The sequence below is a fragment of the Chamaea fasciata genome, unplaced genomic scaffold, assembly GCF_029207755.1.
Source record: "Chamaea fasciata isolate MVZ Bird 193981 ecotype frontalis unplaced genomic scaffold, bChaFas1.0.hap1 SCAF_17, whole genome shotgun sequence".
Lineage (NCBI taxonomy): Eukaryota > Metazoa > Chordata > Aves > Passeriformes > Sylviidae > Chamaea > Chamaea fasciata.
In genome coordinates, this window is record NW_027094102.1 from 6,928,761 (window position 1) to 6,947,328 (window position 18,568).

The 18,568-nt window shown below is 47.5% G+C and overlaps 1 protein-coding gene across 12 annotated transcripts; it reads right to left on the reverse strand.

Moving 5' to 3' along the window:
* Positions 1–2,258: 2,258 nt before the first annotated feature.
* TPD52L2 (TPD52 like 2) lies at positions 2,259–18,106 on the reverse strand. 12 transcript variants are annotated; one of them, XM_066198724.1, is made up of 11 exons: positions 18,008–18,106; positions 17,465–17,604; positions 16,185–16,333; positions 15,350–15,409; positions 13,835–13,894; positions 9,760–9,861; positions 5,917–5,943; positions 5,501–5,542; positions 4,220–4,268; positions 4,090–4,138; positions 3,919–4,006 (listed from the first exon to the last, which is right to left on the reverse strand). In XM_066198724.1, the coding sequence occupies exons 1-10, from the start codon at positions 18,024–18,026 to the stop codon at positions 4,103–4,105; spliced, it is 684 nt and encodes a 227-aa protein (XP_066054821.1). In that variant the 5' UTR covers positions 18,027–18,106; the 3' UTR covers positions 3,919–4,006; positions 4,090–4,102. The 12 variants fall into 12 exon arrangements, with proteins under 12 accessions (XP_066054816.1, XP_066054817.1, XP_066054820.1 ...); XM_066198719.1 differs by lacking the exon at positions 4,090–4,138 and having other exon boundaries at positions 2,259–4,006; positions 18,008–18,105; XM_066198720.1 differs by lacking the exon at positions 4,090–4,138 and having other exon boundaries at positions 2,259–4,006; positions 17,465–17,577; positions 18,008–18,099.
* Between the last annotated feature and the right edge of the window lie 462 nt (positions 18,107–18,568).

Consider the following 18,568-nt stretch of genomic DNA (forward strand, 5'->3'; position numbering starts at 1 on the left):
GCGATGCTGGGGAGTTTGGCTCGTGCTATTTGACGCAGTGCCTCCGCGGTCGGCCAAGGACGGTGACACCGGAGCCGGGGCTGCGGTGGGAGCGGGGACTGCGGTACAGGGGGCGGGGGCTGCCATCCATCACAGGAAGCGGTGGCTGTGGTACGGGGACCGGGATCTGCAGTGGGATTGGCGGCTGCGGCACAAGGATCAGTGAGGCCTGGGGCTCCAGCTCCCCACAGGAGTTGGTGACCGTGGCACAGGGAGGACTGAGGGCTGTGACACGGGGATCTGTGGGGCTGGGGGCAGAGGTAACAGGGGCTGCAGTCAGGGCGGGACAGTGGAGGGGCTGGAGGCTTGGGCTGCAGCAGCACACGGAACACCCCAGGACATCACCCGTGTGCTGCAGGCCTGAGGGTTCACTGCCTTTAGGTCGCTGTGCGGGCACCCCGCCCGCTGCCCGCACACCGACCCTCAGTTCTAGGTATGCTTTGGGCACTGCATTCCCCGTCGCCTCTGTTCTGAGAATCCCATCCTGCCATCCCACCCACCCAGCCTCACACCGGCCCTCGGGGTCCTCAGGAGCTTAGTGCAGAGCCAGCTCCCTTTCACGAAAACGAGTGCTTACAATTAAAGCAAAAGAGATGTTTTTAAGCTTATGAGTCTGTTTTTCCCAGTTGCTCAACTGGGAATGCTCCCATGCACTCCTGTCTGTTCCCTGGGAAACACGGCTATTTCCCAGTGCTGGGTAAAAGCACAACTTCCACCCATCCAGTGCACCGCGGAGCAGGTGATCCTGGAATGGTGACCTCAGGAACACTGCCTCCAGTTATCCCCCCATCACTATGACAAGGCCCTGCTGGCGTGTGGCTTCTCAGTGAGGCTCTAATGGCCTTTCCCGTCTGCTGCTTCTGACTCACGTTCTAAAGAGATGAATGATGACGGATCCTATTTGCCAACAGAGTCATCACCATGAATCACACACCCACACCTTCTCCTTGCTCCAGCTCCATCCCCAGCCCAGCTCCTACCCAGCCCAGCTTTCCCTGTCCAAAACATCAGCTATTTGCAGGGCTCCCCAGCACTGACCTTGGATCTTGCACAGAGTCTGTACCCAAGAAGAGATGCTGAGCCCACCCCAGCACCCACAGGGGTGCAGCAAGTGGGCCCAGGCTGGCAGCCCCTGGTCAGCACTTGGCTCTGGACACTGCCCGCTCGGCCAGGATGAGCACAGGCTCCCACTGCTGGAGTGGTTGTGCAACCCCTCTCAGACCATAAATGTCAAATTCCTAAAGAAACACTTGCTGTGGTTTTGGCTGAGGTTTGGGACATGGTGCCAGCAGGGGAAAGTGGCTCCTTCCTGCTTTCTGCAGTCGATTCTGCTCTTTATCTGCTTTGTGGGATGGAGCCATCTGCCCTCCCCTCACCCCAGCCTGAGTGCTCCCACCAACGTCTCTCCTCCAGGATCAGGTCTCATACCAACCCCTGTCCTGAACCCCACTTGGAAAAATGTAGTTTTACCTCATGAAGTGATGTAGAAAAAATACTCCCAACCTTCAAAACCAACACCCAAACCCCACAAAACCAAAACCAAATCCTCATCACCAAGCAGATGCCTCAAGCCTAGCTGGGCATCCTTCCTCTGAAAACAGCTGATGATCTCTGCTGGCCTCTCCACAACCTATTTGCCTGCTCTGCACTGCCCTTTTAAACTTGGAGACAAGCAGCTCCCAGCTCCAGCCATCCATCCACAACTCCCCCTGTGCTGCGCTGTTTGACTGCCAGAGCTTCCATGGAGGCAACTGATTCCCTGGGGTATCACGCTGTCAAGCCACGCCAGCCCCACAGCTGCAGTTTTTCCACATTAGAAATTTCCCCAGCCTCAGCTCCCACTGCCAAGGTTACCGCTGGACTGCAGTCTCACACTCCCAGCTCAGGAAAATGGCGTGAGGAAGTTTGGAATTCACCTGCAGCACCAGCGGAGGAGTTTGTAGCTCCCCAGCCCAGAGCACAGGCACAGGCCAGGAAACAGCTTGGGAACACTGTCCAGTATCTTGGAAAGGAAATATCAGACTGTAAATATTATTTAATACATTCTTTCATGAGAGAGCATCCACAGAGCCAGCAGACAAGCCAGAGGGATAGGATGGAATATTTCACTTGCCTCTCACCTCAGGCTGCTGCAGGCAGTTGGTATTTACCTGATGAGTTCATAACATGCACTCAAGAGATTTCAGTGCTGTTAGAGCAAGACAGAGACATTCACCCCATTTTCTCCCAAAGGAATTCTTTATTGACAAGTTTCCTCAGTCTTTATCTTAAAGAGAAACAGTTCCATACCCAAGCTCCTGCAGTCCCCATTCCACTGGCTCTGGTCCTCACAGGGAGGCCAGTTCCAGTCAAACGAGGAGTGCCTGTGAACGACACTCTACACTCCACCAATGGCCTAGTACATCTGCCCACTAACATCTCATCCCACATCCCCAGGTCTGCAGAGGGAGGGGAGCAAGGGTGGGGGAAACGGAGATTAATCAAATCAGTGTCAAAACTTGCTTCTCTAAAGGGTCAGAGGCAGTTCAGTTCCTCCGAGGTGATAAACCACTAAAACTACCCAGATATGTACATAAGTTTAAAGACCTGAGTAAGTCCCACTTCGCCTCTAAGGCACAGAATTGCTCACTCTAGGTATTTCTACGTGGAGGCACCTTGCCTAGAATAAGATCAGGCCTCTAGGAGAAAACTTGGAATTTGTCAGCTCCTGAGCAATGAAGCCGGACATCAAAAGAGAAAAATATCCAGCCCCTGGAGGGACTGGGTGAGCTCCATGACTCTCTGCCAGTTTTGTAAACCAAAATTAGAGCTGGGGCTTTCAACTGAGAAACCCATCCAGTCACAGCCAGATGTACCAGCTGGAGGAGCCCTCGGAGAGCAGAGCAGAGTCCCTCCAATGGTATCCATATTCCAGCCTTCAGAAATTCCTCCTCCAAGAACGAAGGGATAAGCTGAGAAGGGAGAAGCAAGTTTCATACACTCGGGAAACAGAGTGCACCACTGAATTTAACACAAGAACTGGCTCTATAAACATGCTGCTATGACTGCATGATGCAAAACTCCAGTGCTCAACAACCAACTTTAGAACCCTTGCAGTCTCCTCTACAGAAAATAAATCATAAACAAGTAAAGCATAAGTGATGTAAGGCTTGCAACTCAGCTTCAGAGTCCAAGGGAGCATTGCCCTAATATGCCAAAGCTTTTTGTTGTTGTTGTTGCTTGTTTTTAAGCTTTATTTCTTTAAAGTTCATTGCATTTAAAAATAAAGATTCTTAGTTTTGTTAAAGCTAGAGCATTAGTGTAACAACGAGGCAGCTGCTAAGTGAAGTTTACCTTTTAGGAGCCCAGAAAAAAACCCCAACTGTTTACACCATTTAACCCAACAGCTCCAATGAGAGCCAGAGAAAACAGTAACAGGAGAAGCCTGGGAGCTCCCAGAGTAGCCCACACAGAGAACAGAGCCAGAAGCTGAAGCTAAGGTGCCCATGCACTTGGCTTCTCCAGTTACTGCCCTCCTCATGCTGCTCAGGGCCATGTATCTGCTCCAAGATATGTCAGACAAGGGAAAACTGTTTTCATCCGCAGCAGTGGCATTTCTGAGCTACTTTAAGGAAACTCCAGCTTACACGCTCTCCCAAAAGGACAGCAGTGATACATTTAATCTACAAACTTTAGTGTAAAATATTATTTGTGTACAAAACTTTGCATTCTCTTTATTTGACTTGGATCCAGCAGCAGTGTCTATGAAGGATGGATCTCTCCAGACTGGCTCTCAGCCCCTTCTTGGATTTGCATGTTGTTGCTGTGGTGAAGGTTTGGGAGGGAGGGGGCTCTTCCAGTTGTGCACAGCTGTGCAAAGCCACATCCAGGTCTAGAAGGGAGCGTTGTCTTGTGGAGGCTTGTCCCCAGCTCCAGAGGGGGAGTGGAGGCCGTCAGTGCTGTTTTCCCTGCTGCCCACCACTCTGGACTGGAAGGAGAGAAGAGAGTGAGGACAACAAGAAAGCAGCACTGGGAATACCAAGTCAATTCCCCCTTGTCGAGGTCACCTACTGTAGCCAAGACTTCACATATCTGAGAGGCCATTTGCCCGAATACTAGTCTACAAGAAAAACATTGCAGAAATTAAAGTTTCTGCACAAGGCTTCACACTCTGTGTTTACAAGACAAAGCTGACTGTTACCTTTATGGTCCCAACTCTATCTTCAAAGGACTTGAAGGTTGCAGAATTCCTTGAAGAAAGAAGAGGGGAGAAAAAAACAACAAATCAAGACAAGTTAGTGTTTACCCATATCAAATGGCACAGTGTGACTGGGCTCTGTGGCCATTCCCCTGCAATGACACCATCACCCAGAACACTTCCAGCTCCTCACAGCCTTTGGCACAAATCTCTCAGGCACACCAGGCAAGAACACCACATCCAAACTCTGAAGGAAAACATTTATACCACATGCAGTCCACTCAATTGCTCAAGCTAAAATGTTGAGGGAAACAAGTCTTAGTTCACTGGGGAATCAAGGCACAGTTAAGCAGAGAAGAAAACAGCTCTTAGCTTTAAAAAACTTCCAACTAAAAACATTTTGTTTTAAATAGTGGAAAGGGAAAGCTGAGAAAGGTTTGAAACAAAGGCTTCAGTTTCCTGTATCACATCCCATGGGAAGGAAGGGGAAGGGCCATGTACTTGCACCTATCAGCAGTTTTATTTCTACAGGGGTGATCATTTGCATCAGGAAATGCTCACAAAAATCACAGTGTAATAAATTAATCAGAGCATTTCATATTTCTAGCAAAGAAAACCAGGTCAGTTGTTTGACAGCCCAACAAGCTGCTTCACTGGCGAAGGATTTCAGGGAGTGCTCTGTACTGAGCTTCCAGACCAGGCAATTACTCATAGAGCTGCTCCCCCGGGCCAGGCTGCGGGAGCACTGGGAGATGACTCGCCTCATCTCAGTTATTTTTGTTCCAAGGAATTGCTTTAGATTTGCAGCCATAAAACAACCTCTGTTGATTTGGAAAGAGGATGAACAGAGAGTCTTGTGGGCCTTGTCCAGCCCTGGCAGTCATTTCTCCTGCAAGGAGGTCACCACCTAAGGCACAGTAAGGGAAGGCTGAGGAGAGGGTTCCCATTAGGATTCACCTCGGTATCAGCAGTGGCTGTGCCATACACTGTGACAGAACTGTAATCCTGCCCTTTTCAAGGACCTCTGAAAGCTGCAAGCTTCAACCAGACCTTGGTACAGGTGCAACACTGCATTCAGTCCAAGAAAAGACAGGTGCTAATGACCTTAAGAGATATTAAAAAACCCTTTAAATAGTCAAACTGCAGGCTGTGGTTAATCCATGCTCAGAGAAGGGCCTGCTCGAGAAGGGAGCTGGTTGTCCAAGTCAGAACAAACCCCCCAGCAGTGAAGGAGGCAGCTGTCCTCCCCCCAGCCCCACTCAGGAGACACAGGTGCTACATTACCTCATGGCTGGCATACTTATCGAGTGGCGGATGGAGTAGCCGCTGCTCGGAAGCATTCGGGACAAGGAGGAAAAAGTTAATGACAATTTGACACCGTGCAAAAGCAGCCTAACCCCGGGTCTGAAGCACTCACTGTCCACACACAGGCTGCTGTGGACAACCCAAGTAGTAGGAGCCAGCCCTCTCTCCCCTTATTTAACAGCTGCAGCCCCAAGTTTAGTTTTCCAGACACAGGATAGCCAGTGTTTAACTGGAACTGTGATACAAAAGTCAATCCCAGGGCATTCGTTTGTGGTAGATTTCTCAATCTGTGTCAAAAGTTTAGGCAAAGCTTAAATAACCAGCTTCCCCTTTAAGGACTGCAAGGGCCTGGCACAGAAACAAATGCTCTTTTAGAGCCTTGAAGAATATCTTACCTAAGGGAATGTGAGATGGAGTGAGCCCTGGGAGAGGCCATGGGCAGCAGAGAGAAAAAGGAAGGAATGGTCAGAAACTTGAGCAGAGCTAAAAACCAAATGCAGGGACACGGTCACAGAATCATGGGACAGCAAAGTCAACTACCCAGGAGGAAGCCTCTCAAAATAAATCACAGGAGCAAACAAAAAAAATGCTTTTCATTAACTCCAGACAATCTAAGATGTTTCTCAAAGAGCAATAACAGCACCTACATCAACTTAAAACCCAGCTGGGGAGGGGAAGGAGTAGATGTGCAGCAGCAAACCAAAACATTTTACCTACCCCCATCCATTGCTTTCACATGCTTTTTAAGCATTTTTCTAAACTGAAGGCTTTATCAAGCACCAGCTATACTGGTAGAGATACCTCCTTCCCCCATTTCCCTCTGTGGTCTCTCACACAAAGACAGCATTGCTCAGACTTCTGCTGAGGACTTGAGTAAGGGCAATCTGCAATGGATACCTGCATGTTATCTTGCCAAGCCTGCAAATCTCAAAGTTACAGTTCAGAGAACAAATGCACTGTATCATGTTTACCCTGTAACTTGGTTACCCATTTTTAGGATGGGGTTTTGCAATGCAGTAGCATCTAAGCAGTCTGAAACAATGGACTGAGGTTTCCCACTTCTATTAGGAAGATTACCAGGATGCTCTAAAGGAGCTTTTCCTGCCAGAGCAGTGTTTTATTCCAGTTAAATATAATTTTTGTCTCTGCAGTAGGAAGCAGTCATGGCAAGCTGGATGTGAAGTACTTGGCAACGAGTACAAGGGCTTTTCCTGACAGCCAGAGCGAAGATGTTGGACTCTGTGGTTTCATTTCCCCATATATCCAAGTCAGCTCTTTGGCAGGGCAGATGCCTTGAAATGCTGCCTTTGCATGTGAAATAAATTAACTTTCTACTTACTCTTGCTTAAAGGAAAACAACACAGATAACACATCCATGCACCATGCTGCTCCATACGGAATACCACAAGCACTGGTTCCTTGTTCAGTATCTTGGCCTGGACCAAGCAGTAACCCTTTTCCTCCTTCCATATGGATGGAAAATTTACATAAATTCTAGAATCTGCAGGCACTTTGGGTTCAGGCTTACATTTCATAATGAATTTGCTTGTAGCATTATGTACAGCAGCAAACTTCATCAGACACCATGAAGTGCACAGGTGGACACAAACCCACAAAGCAACAACAACAACAAAAAAAAAACAACCACTTCCAATTTTGCTGTTTACTGGAATCAGTAAAATGCAGGAACAGAATGTCTAAAAGCCAATTTACTTTTTAACTGTAGGTGGAGATAACAGAGACATCTGAACAGGCCAAGATTTGAAAAAATCCCACCCACTGAGGTACATTTCCTCCCCTCAGAGCCATCCAGTAGAGCACTAATGCAGCGAGCACACGGTTACAGCATTAACTTCCCAAGGTTACAATCCACACAGCAAAATTATTTTCACCAGAATATGGCAAGTCTAAAGATTGAACATGTTACTTGTATTTAAAAACAATTTGGTGCAAGCATTTTTAATAGACTCAGGCCCACACCCTTGGTGCATCGGAGGCTCCGTGCCCATTCATCAGGCCTTCCTTGCATTTATCAACCGGTGAAGGCTGACTAAACAAGGAAATCCCCTCTGTTATCTCAACACTTCCAGTGCTGGAAAATAAACTCGCTTTACAAGTGAATTTGTAGTGCAAGAAGGAAAAAAACCAGAGTACAGTAATGGAGGTCAGTGTAGGCTACAAGGCCTGTAAGAGAGATTCTCTGGGAACAGAGATCATCCCACTCGCTCAGAGCAGTGATCACAGCAATACAACAGACTTCACTCCTCGTCAGCTCTGATCACATATCAGAACACCAGAGTTCACCTGGCAAGGGTGAAAAGTGGGACAGTTCCTGCAAAACCTTATGCTCAGAGTTAAACCTTCTTCAGTATCAGAAATAGGAAGACTTGGATGCAGCACAGGAGATAGAAGTCTGTTTATATATGCAGAGAAAAACTGAAAGTCTTAAAAAAAAAATTATTACTGTGTTCCCCCGCAGGGCCACATACACATATCCTGCTGAAATAACTTTGGCAGGGACTCCCAGTGGTAAGGCAGAAGCGGCCTCTATTTCATAACACCTCACCCAGGTTATTAGCTACGAAAAGGAATGCAGATGTTGAAGCTGAGGAAAAACCATTGTTGCAAAGGCCTGGCTCATGCCTGGGCAGCTGATTACAAGGCCAGTTGTGACAGTGACTGTGCCTGGCAAGCTCTGCCACCAGGAGAGCATCCCAGTATCCCCTCTCTCCATCACCTGCTCCTGGGATGGCACAAACATTTCAGCAGCTGCATGACCTGCATTCTCCCAACTCAAAAGCAACAGGCAGGACCAAGCCTGCCAAAACAGCTGCCTGTGGCAACCCTGGTTCAGGAGTTCCCCGTGTGGTCCCAAAAAATCACAGTTCCCATTCCTTTGCTGCAATAGCCTGGCCAGATTGCAGAAACCAGGCCCCAGATTCACTTATCGGTTTGGCAAAACGTGTTCCCACCACTTCTTGTGCCAGTATCCGTAATCTGCTGTGATTACATGAGTCTCTTTTTCCAGCAGAGTAGGGAGTTTCCAGGAAAGAAGTTACAACTTGAATGCTGGAAAGGGTAGGAAGCCAGCTAGTCCTCTGCCAAATTCAGAGATGAGAGCTACTGAAAACACCAAAAAATACCCCCCAGGAACACAGTAACTAACTCACTGAGGACAGAACCAGAATAAATCAGTACTATGTGATCAGAGGCCAACAAGTTCTTACCACTCGGATACTCCCAGCCACAGTGGAATAGGAAATTCCCTACAAAGAATGACAGCTACCTATTCAATCCAAGGTTTGAGACAGCATGTTAAATACAAGCACTAAAAATCCTTTCTTAGTAACCTAGACAGGCTGCACATCCAGAATTAGCTCTCAAATCCAAGAAAAACATGGTCAAGGGATTCTGCATGAAAAATGTGGATATTACCACTAGTGGGGAAGAAATCTTTAGCTTAAGCTTCTGAGAAGCAAGTAAATCACCAATTCTAACCTTGAGCTTTGTACAGCTGAGAAACTCACAGAGCAAGAACCTCAGCCAGGAGAACCTGTCCCTCTTGCCAGTTTGGAGAGGTACAAATTTGCAATTATTTCAGTGGTCATCTGGTTAAGGAATGGAGATAAACCTCAACCACAGAACAAATTTTTAATGTTGTCATAATCTTCTGAATCAACTGATGGTTTCTAACCAAGAAGACATAACTGTGCCTAGAAGACATGCTGCCCTTCTCCATGGAATGTCAACACCTGGGGCTTGAAACCACATGGAATGCAGCAAACAGAATTTTCCCTTTTTGTTTTTCACCATAACAGAGCACAGGAGGGATGACCCCTCTCTAATCCAAAGCAGTACACTGAGAAAACACACCTCCATAACCCAGTAAGAAATGGGAAAGGGAAATTTTAATTCTAATTTCTTACATATGATATAAAAGTTGCAGTGAATCCGCATGACGGTAAAAGGGGGAAGGATGCTAAAAACGTTTGTCCAGTTCTCCTAAACCAAACCAAACTTCAATGCCTTAGAACAGGCTTATCCCCTCAGAAAGTCTTCAATAAGAGTTCAATCTGTCCTAAACTACAATGCACAGGACCACACAGAAGGTGGCAGTCCATCAACAGCAACGTGCTGCCAACTAAGCAGAAAAATGGAAGAAAGCCTAGTTATTGTCTAAAGTCCTATTCCTGTTTGAAACCAAGATCAAAGCCTGGAGTGCAAAGCAGAAATCTTACCTCATGTCACCAAGCTTCCTGCTGATAACAGATCCTACATTGGAAAGGGCTGCTGAAGTCTTCTGTCCAGCCTGGGAAAGGGTTTCCTGGGTCTTCTTATAACTACAAGGAGAAAAACAAGAATCATAGATTGAGCTAATAGATTGGATCCAAAAGAGTCCCCCCCATTTTGAAAAAGGAACCCATATTAAAGGAAAGAAGCTGGGTTAGTGAGCTGCACTGACTTCACTGAAAGAGCCACTTCCAGATTTGCATATATTCAAATACTTGAAGTTTTACAAAAGCAGCAAGTGTAGGATTAACCTTTCCATATGCTCACCTTATATTTTTGACCATTACGTTCTTAAATCTAACAAATATTTGCTAAAAAAAAAAAAAAAAAGCAAAACCAATTTTCCACATGGAAGCTCTAACACCACAGCACTGTAGCCTAATTGCTCTGCAACCATCTTTTTGTGTCCTGAAGAAAATAAATCCAGGAACCTATCCCATACTATCCTTCCAGCCTTGAGAAAGCCATAGCACTTGTTGTGGCATTATGTTTTGGAGGAAAGAGGCAAGAAGCAAGACCATCACCACCATACGGAAAAGAAATACAGGAATCAGCATTAGCTCTACAGCAGCAGTTTAGAAATAAATTGGTAAAGAAGTTTCCTATCAGTTACCATTAACCACAATAGGTAAGAAGTCTGACAGCTTTTATTTGTCAGCTGATTATTTGAATTTATACCTGAGCTGGAGACACTCGAGAATCTTTGTTTCCTTCAGATGAGACTAATCTCAGGAACAAAGATTCTTTGTGTCACTTTGATTAATTCATTCTCTCTAAACTATTCTACAGTTGATGATTAACATCGAGATTTATGTCATTCTTCAGACTACAAAGAAAAGACTCAGGCTGGAAAACAAGTTCAACATTTTAAGCTTTTCTTATTCCAAGTATTTCAGCTTCAGATTATTTTTTTGCCTGGTGAGGACATTTAGGAGAAAGACATTATAAACAGCCTATCCCCTCTCACGCCTGAGCTCCCCTGGCCACAAACACCACGGTGACAGATGACTTACTCACATCTCCTTCTCTCTAGGCAGAAGTGCATGGACAGCGCCACAGCACCAGAACTGGATTTGAGCAATTCCAATTACAACATGCTGGTTTGTTGGTTGATTTTTTTTAATATCACAGCCAAGTATTTCTGAATCACCAATATACATAAGACTTAGGCAGAACAGGGCAAAACTGCATCTGCTTTTCCTTCCTTCTGCTTCTCAGAGAGAATTCCTATAACCTAGACATTTTTGAGACCAATTTTTCTTGAAGTCAACAACTCCAGAAGGGAATGTGCCCCAACAGCAAGGCCTCAACACTGCCTCTGCACAGCACAATTTTCTGCACCTCAGCACAGTTTAGAAGTGAACTGATCAACACCAAGGCTGCTTGATCTCATATAGGGATTGCCTTCCTATTGCAACCACTGTGTTTGAGGAGGATTTCAATCCCTGCCTTCAGCAGCCAGGCTCCTCCCTGGCTGAGCCCTGTCATGGGATTTGATTTACAGCTGCCTAACAAATATTGAAGACCTCGTGCTCACCAAAGTATGCAGTGCTGACTCTAGGTCTGCTTGGTACTCAGAGCTCAGCACTGAAGAACGGTTTACAGCACACCATCGTGCCATTCACACTGCAAAATTCCAGGTATTATGCCCAGCTTCAGCAGATAAAGGCCAGAGATTTTCCAATCATGTTTTCCACATCTGACAGCAGAGTTTTTAATATAACCGAAGAACAAGCACTTGGGTGCTGCTGCTTCTGCCCGAGTGTGCTCCTTCTTCCAGCACAACTGCTTGTGCTGGCACAGCAATCTAGATCAGGGCAACAATCTGGATTAAATATGAACTTGGAAGCACAAAAAAGCAGCAGCTGGATCAGATGGCCAGCCTAGTCCTGCATCCACAGCTCCCACACACACGTACACACCTCACTGCTGCCAGAGGCAGAGCCAAGGAAGCACAGGGAGATGAGCAGCTCTGTAACCCAGAACTGCCACCAGACACACATGTGGAGCTGCAGCTGTGACAGGCAGGGATCAGCTTATACAAGGCTTTAATGCAACTTAACTACACCCAGTCCTGACCTAGAAGTTGCAACTCTTCTCCTGCAAGTGCCACAGCCTGGTTTTCCACGGGTGTAAATTCACAAGCACTCACTTTCTTCCCTTAGCCCCAGCACAAAGCACAATGGAATAATCCAAATCTGGGAGTAATAAATATAAGCCCTGGCTAATACCCTGCTTTATTCACAGGCAACTGGCTGCAGCAGAAGCTGCAGGGATGATCTCTGCCTTGTGCTGTTCATCCTGTGGTATTGCAACATTTCACCGCACCCCTCTCCTATAAACTCTGACAGGAAGGAATGAAATCTGCCCCCGCAAATCCTCCTTTATCCATTAACACCAGCTTCCTCTCACTTGCTTTTAACCAGCAAACACCATTTGAGCTGTCTGGCTAAAGACACAAACTGTGTAAGTCACCTCACATTCTGGTTACAGTGAAATTGAATCTAGGAACAGACTGGGGCGGGTTTTCCCTGTTCATGTACTGTTTGCAGAGGGAAAGTCTGTGGCCAGGAATGGCAAACACCAGGAAACTGCACAGCACACAAAAGCACCCTAAGGTCAGGAGTCAAGTCCATTCCCAGTTCACTCAAGAGCCCTGTTAGTTACAGAGCAGAGCAGCACTGAAACAGGAAAGATGATCCACTTGCATAAAAAACCCCAAAACATATGAACAAAACCTCACCCTTGGACTTCTTGAACTTGCCTTTTTGCAGTCACTGAACTTCAGAGAAAGAGAAATTCTGATTGATTTCTGAAACGTTGCTGGAATCTTTCAACCCCCTCACATCTCCGTTTCAGTCTCTGCCTTGCCAGCACCACTCTGTCCAGTGCCAAAGCCAGCAGGAAAGCTGAGGTGCCACAGCTCTTCAGGCCCTAAGTGCTCCACAAAAGCACATTTCCGCCACATTTCTGGTGCTTATGAAGTGCAAGGAAACAGACATAACCAGAAGTTTTCTATTCCAGCAGACACACCCAGGGAGGGACTCTGAACACCGCTGGAGACAGCCGCTGACAGCAAGCACAAAACCCAAGGTCATTCTATTTGGCAAGTGAAATGGTGACAGTTTACAGCTTCTTAATCTTGAAAACACAGTTGAAAGCGGACCTGCATACTTCGAGGTTTTTTTCTGCTACTCCTACATTTTATCTCTGCTCCTCTTTCACCCGTGTTAGGAAGAAAACTGTGCATTCACACATGCTGCTGATAACCAGCCCGCTCTAAGGACTGCATTTTATCCCCACTCCAGAGAGCAGGAAGATCTGGCTCGCATCTAAGACCAACCTCCTCAGTTTAAATCAGCTCAGAAAATAATGACAAAACCTACCTCCTCCCCCTGCAGCACTGTAAGGGATTGCCCTACATACTGTGGGAAAGGCACAGTGAGAAGGACAAAGGCCAACTTCCATAATATCCTTCCATAATTTAGTACAGATGAGAATTTAATTTCAGGCATTTAGTAAAAGCACATCTAAGAGAGATTTGCATTCAACAAGTGGAGCAGAACAGCTGTGAGGTTTAAGCTGTTTGAGTCTATTTGTTGCCCCAACATGACAGGAAACTGCCCTGGACACGACAGTTCTGTTCTCATCAGGTACCACAGCAGAAAGCAAAGCTCCTGCTCCCTGCAGATCTTGTTGGGCTAACAAGAAAGCCAGTCTAGCTATTTTACAGCTTCTCAGCTGAAGCTGTAATGTGTGGCACACAGGTCTCAGCTACCCAGGGGTTTCGGCCAGTTCCTGACCAGGCAGGCATTTACAGAGTATCACTTGGATACTGACCTGAGGAAAAGCTCCCTCTCCCAGCAGAGGCATTTATTGAGTTAAAAAAGTAAAAGCTAGGAAAGATAAATGTCCAGGTAGATCTAGTGAAAGTAGAGGACTGGGAGCAGGGGCACAGCACAGTTAGAGGCAGCAGACTGGCTGAGGAAAGCATTTGTTAAAGCTGAAGGTTAAGACACTCACGCTTCTGATTGAGTTAATTTTTCATTCCAGTCCTCCAGTGTGCTGCTGGCTGAAAGATATCTACAAACACAACTGAGGTTAGAGACAGCTCCAAGATTCGCTACAGATGCTTCTTCTCACACTTTCCACATTATAATGACTCATTACACCTATAGTATCAGAGGTTTTATTTCTCTGACAACAGTTTCAGCCTCTCTGGTACAGCCAGAAGAGAAAGAACTGTTTGAGAGGCAGGGAGACACCTAAGCCCCAGTTTCTTTTGTTTAAGCATGTTCAAACACTGAGCACAAAGAAACAAACTCTGAAGTTCAAAAGGTGTCAGGAAATGAAAAACTTTCCATCTTCTGCTCCCTTCCTACATGTTCTGTTGCTGATCTGTATTAAAAGCACAGAGCAGTGAACTCTTAAGGCAAAAAAAAATCAAGCTGCCACACCCAAAGATGTATATAACCAATACAGCAGGAACCAGATAAACAATTAAAATTGTGTTTTTCTGATCTGTAGAAATCATGTTTCTCTATATAAAAACAGTACCTTAAGGGGTGTGACAACTAACACTGGAGGTACAGAACACACACACTACAGAAAGTGGCTGCTCCCACCTCAGACAGAATACAGAGCTGCTCAAAGGAGGGGATGTATCACCCAGAATTCACTTGCCCCAATTAGATCAGTGCCACCTTGCCTAATGATGTGATGCTCCCAATCCACATTTTCCTCTTAGCTAAATAATCTCCTTCAAAACAAGACAAAGGGAGAGAAACTTCAGCACAGAAAGCACTCAAGGGCTCCTTAGGTTCAGCTATGCAGCAGGAATCAATGATTTGTGTCTAATATCAGCGGAGCTCTAATATAAATAAAGAACACATTCCAGAAGCAAAAGTAGCCAGATGCTCTTTGTCTGCATTTGTCACCTGCTTGGATCCACAGCAAAGAGTAAAATTCGTGGATTTCTAGTGCTGACACTGGGAAAAGGGTCACACACCAACACAGCATATTCAGAAGCTCATTAACACACTGGAAATTGCACAGCCCTTAATTCCAGCTATGGGGAAGCACCTCCAGCCGCTCCTCTCCCAGGAGGCCATACAGAAAGGCAACAGATTCCTCCCACATTCATGATGAGAATAGTTTCACACTAGAGGTTCACTAGTAAGACACCTGAAACAACAGACTAACCTACCAATTACCAGCTGAAGGGAAATTGTGGTTAAATTTTTGTCCCCTCCTTCTTTTTTTAATAGATATACAAAATGTGGTCTGGTAACTGATTGGAATTTTTCTTCTGCAATAGCAAGACCATGACAGAGATGACAGCAGAAACATTTACTCATCTCCTCCTGCAACTGAGAGATGTTTCTAGCTGGAACCCAGGCATGCTGGAAGTAACAGTCCTGCTTCAGCCTGCCTCCAGCTCCCAAGCAAGCCCTGATGCCGGGGAGAACAAGGAGCAGCACAGATCAGGGAAGGCAGCAAGGAGCAGGGAGGTGATGCTGAGGAGCCCGAGGCACTCACAAGTCAGACTGTGTCACTTTGTCATTCCACTCTCCAAGTTTCTCAGATGTTTTCACATAACTAGAAACAGAAAGTGTTAATGAATATAACTTTAATATTCATTTTTTTAGAAGACAATGACACAGATTCCAGTGATAAAGGAGTAACAGAAATGGGGCAGGGACAGAGAAGGGAGGACGAGGAAAAGAACAAACAGCAAGATGAACAGCTCAACGATCTGCTCTGCAGTGTAACTCCAAACTCCAGTTAAGTTACAGGAGACTTCTTAACCTGAGTGATGCCTCCATGGGCACCCAGAGCCCCTGACACCCAGTGCAGGGACAAACTTACCTTATGGACCCTCCTTTTGGCACTGTCAAGCACATCAGGGACCATACCCTTAACACCTTTTCAGGAACAGTCTCACTTCACATATTTAGGACAAGATGACTCTCGTGAAGCCCACTAATATAACAGATTTTTTCCCTAGGAAGTGCAGGCTTTTAATTCAGGTTATACAACCCAGGGAATGCTTCTGAACTGGCACAAGCTGTGAAACTGCCTGCACTTCTCTTTGAGCCTGAGTTCAGAACAAGGTAGCCTGTGCCTCAAAGAACGGGCAGAAATAAGAAAACTGAACCAGTGTGATCCAGAATTCTAACACCATGGGTAAGAGCAGCTAGCAACAATTTATCCTGATCACACATATGAAAGTCCAGTTTACGCAGGCACAAAAAGGATTTTTTAGGTGTCTTTTACTCCGTAAACCCACCAGAAGAGAAGCCTTCAGCCACCCAAAAGAGTTCTGAAATACCCTGCCGGGAAGTGTCACACAGAGTCCCAGTTAAAAACTTACGCGTTGGAGACTTGGACATCATGCCAGCTTTTGGACAGGTTTTGCTTTAGCCCATCCAAGGGAGTCAGACCCAGCTTCCTCTTCAGCTCTCCACAGTGCCTCTCTTTGGCAGCCAGAACTTGTCTGAGAGTACCAATTTCTTCTTCAACCTTAGAGAAAGGCAGAGGTTTGTCTCAAATCAGAGTTTAGTTAAAAACTGTAAATGAAAACGGATTTTTACCTCCCTCAAAACTAGCAATGTTTCATTAACATTAATTTTAAAAATTGGGAAGAACATCAGATTAATTACTCAACTCAACATAAATCGTGTTGGAATGGAAGAACCACTGAGACTTCACCTCCATACAAGTCACTGGACTGGTGACTTAGTGACACTGAGATGAATAGAACCCATTCCTTGTATTGTAATTTCAACAGGAGACACAATTCAGTCACCAAACCTTATGAACTATGATTTTATCTTATGTTTCTTTTCCTCTGATGTCTTTAAAGCAAAGAGTTTTTCCTCAAGTAATCTTTTCTTACAACACTTTCAAAGTACTTTGGAGCTGTCTCCAGGCAGCGTGGGTTCATTTCTACCTTAGCTGCAGCTCAGCAAGCCCTGCATGACCACCCAGAGCAGCAAAGTCCTCCCCTGCCACAACCAGCAAGTCCAAGAACCACCACATGATTCCCACAGGAAGGAAAGGACAACGGAGAAACAGCTGCAATTATCTTCAGCCACGTTTCAGACAGAAATGATAACCTGATCTTTAAACCCCAAAAGGTGCTCAAACTTTAGGAAGTTACATTACAAACCCTCATCTATTTGAAAGCATATAGGCATCAGAAGGAGTTGCCTGTAAAGTGTAATAAATATGTAAGGGAAAAAGGTAGGAAGAAAAGCTCATTAAGTGCTCCATGGTTTCAGTTTCCTACAGAAAAATGGCTTTCTTTTACTTAGTATTTGCCTGAAGTGTTTTCTCACTTCACATGGAACTAAAATCCTACACTGTGCTCATGGCATCAAAAGCTACTTATTTCCTTAGAGCTCTAAATGAGGCTGCTCTGGGAAAGAGCAAACAACACACCGCAGCGTTTGAAGTATCTGCCAGCTTTGTGCATTTTAACAATTAGCTGAGAGACCCAAAGGTAACACTGCAAAATTAAAAACCAAAAAAAAACCCAAAAAAAAACAAACCCCAACAACAAAACACGCAGTCCTGCCCCTGTGGCTCCTGTTTGTTCCTTCCCAGCAGAACACAACGGGGGCACACGCTGCCAAACCGGGCTCCCCTCACCTTGGCGAGCTCGGCTCTCAGTTCCTCCTCCTCGGCCAGAGTCAATCCCTCGGGCGCAGCGCCCCGGGCCGCGTTATCCACGGGAACATCTGTCATGGCATCCGCCAGCAGACCTTTGTTGGGAGAGTTAAGGTTGATATCTGTCGCAGACAAGGAGCAGAGGGCACTGAATAAGCAAGCGGCAGGCGAGGAGCGTTATGCAAAGCAGGGCGGGGGGGCGGCAGAGCTGCGGGAAGGGGCTGCGCCGGCGAGGGGAAGAGAAACCTCCGCTGGAGTTTCCCGCACCAGCATCGATCCGAACCGGCGGCAGCACCGGGCATTCCGCGGCCGTACAGCTCCGGTGCCCGGCACCGTGGGTGGGGACGGGGCCCGGCCAGGGAAGCGGCGCCGAGGAGCGACCCCCGGGGCCGCTCCCCATCCCCGGGGCCGCGTCCCCCATGACGGCAGCGGCAGCTCCCGCACCGCCGTCCCCGGGCTCCCCCCGTGCCCGGGACCCGCCGCCGCCAGGCGCCCCATGCCCGGAGCGCAGCCCCCGGCCCGTACCCTGGTTCGCGCTCTCCATGGCGGCGCCCCGGGCCCGTCCAGCCGCCGCCGCCGCCGCCGCCGCCGCCCCCGGTGACGCGCTCAGCGCGCGCCGCCCGCCCGTTCCGGGGAGGGTCGCGGGCACAGCGCGTCACCGCCGCGTCGCCACGGTGACGGTGACACGTGTGTCACACCCCGGCGGCGCCGGACACGGGCGTGACGTCATGGAGCGGTCAGCGCGGCCGGGCGGGGCCGGGCGGTGCCGTGAGCGCGGGCGGAGGGCAGGGGGCAGCAGCGGCACGGGGCACGGGGGCAGCGGGCACGGCCCGACACACCGGGACACCGGGACAGCGGGCACCGGGACAGCGGGCACGGCCCGGGACACCGGGCGCTACCAGCACAGGGCACCGGGGACTTCCCAGCCTGCCACGGCCCGGCCGCTCTGTAGGACCCCCGTGCTTCGTTCCCGGCCCCAGCCTCCCACCGGGCTCGTTAATTAGCGCTGATCATCCAGCACGGTAACGAGCCGCGCTGCCCGTCCCCTCATCCCGCCTTCGGGGTTTGGGGCTCCCGTTAGGTCCG

Excerpts from the sequence above, each read along its gene's own strand:
- TPD52L2 (XM_066198719.1), bottom strand. Across the intron at positions 15,410-16,184 it reads GATGTCCAAGTCTCCAACGC|TTATGTGAAAACATCTGAGA; the intron begins GTAAGTTTTTAA and ends TTCTGTTTCTAG. Across the intron at positions 4,269-5,500 it reads ATAAGTATGCCAGCCATGAG|GAATTCTGCAACCTTCAAGT; the intron begins GTAATGTAGCAC and ends TCTTTCTTCAAG.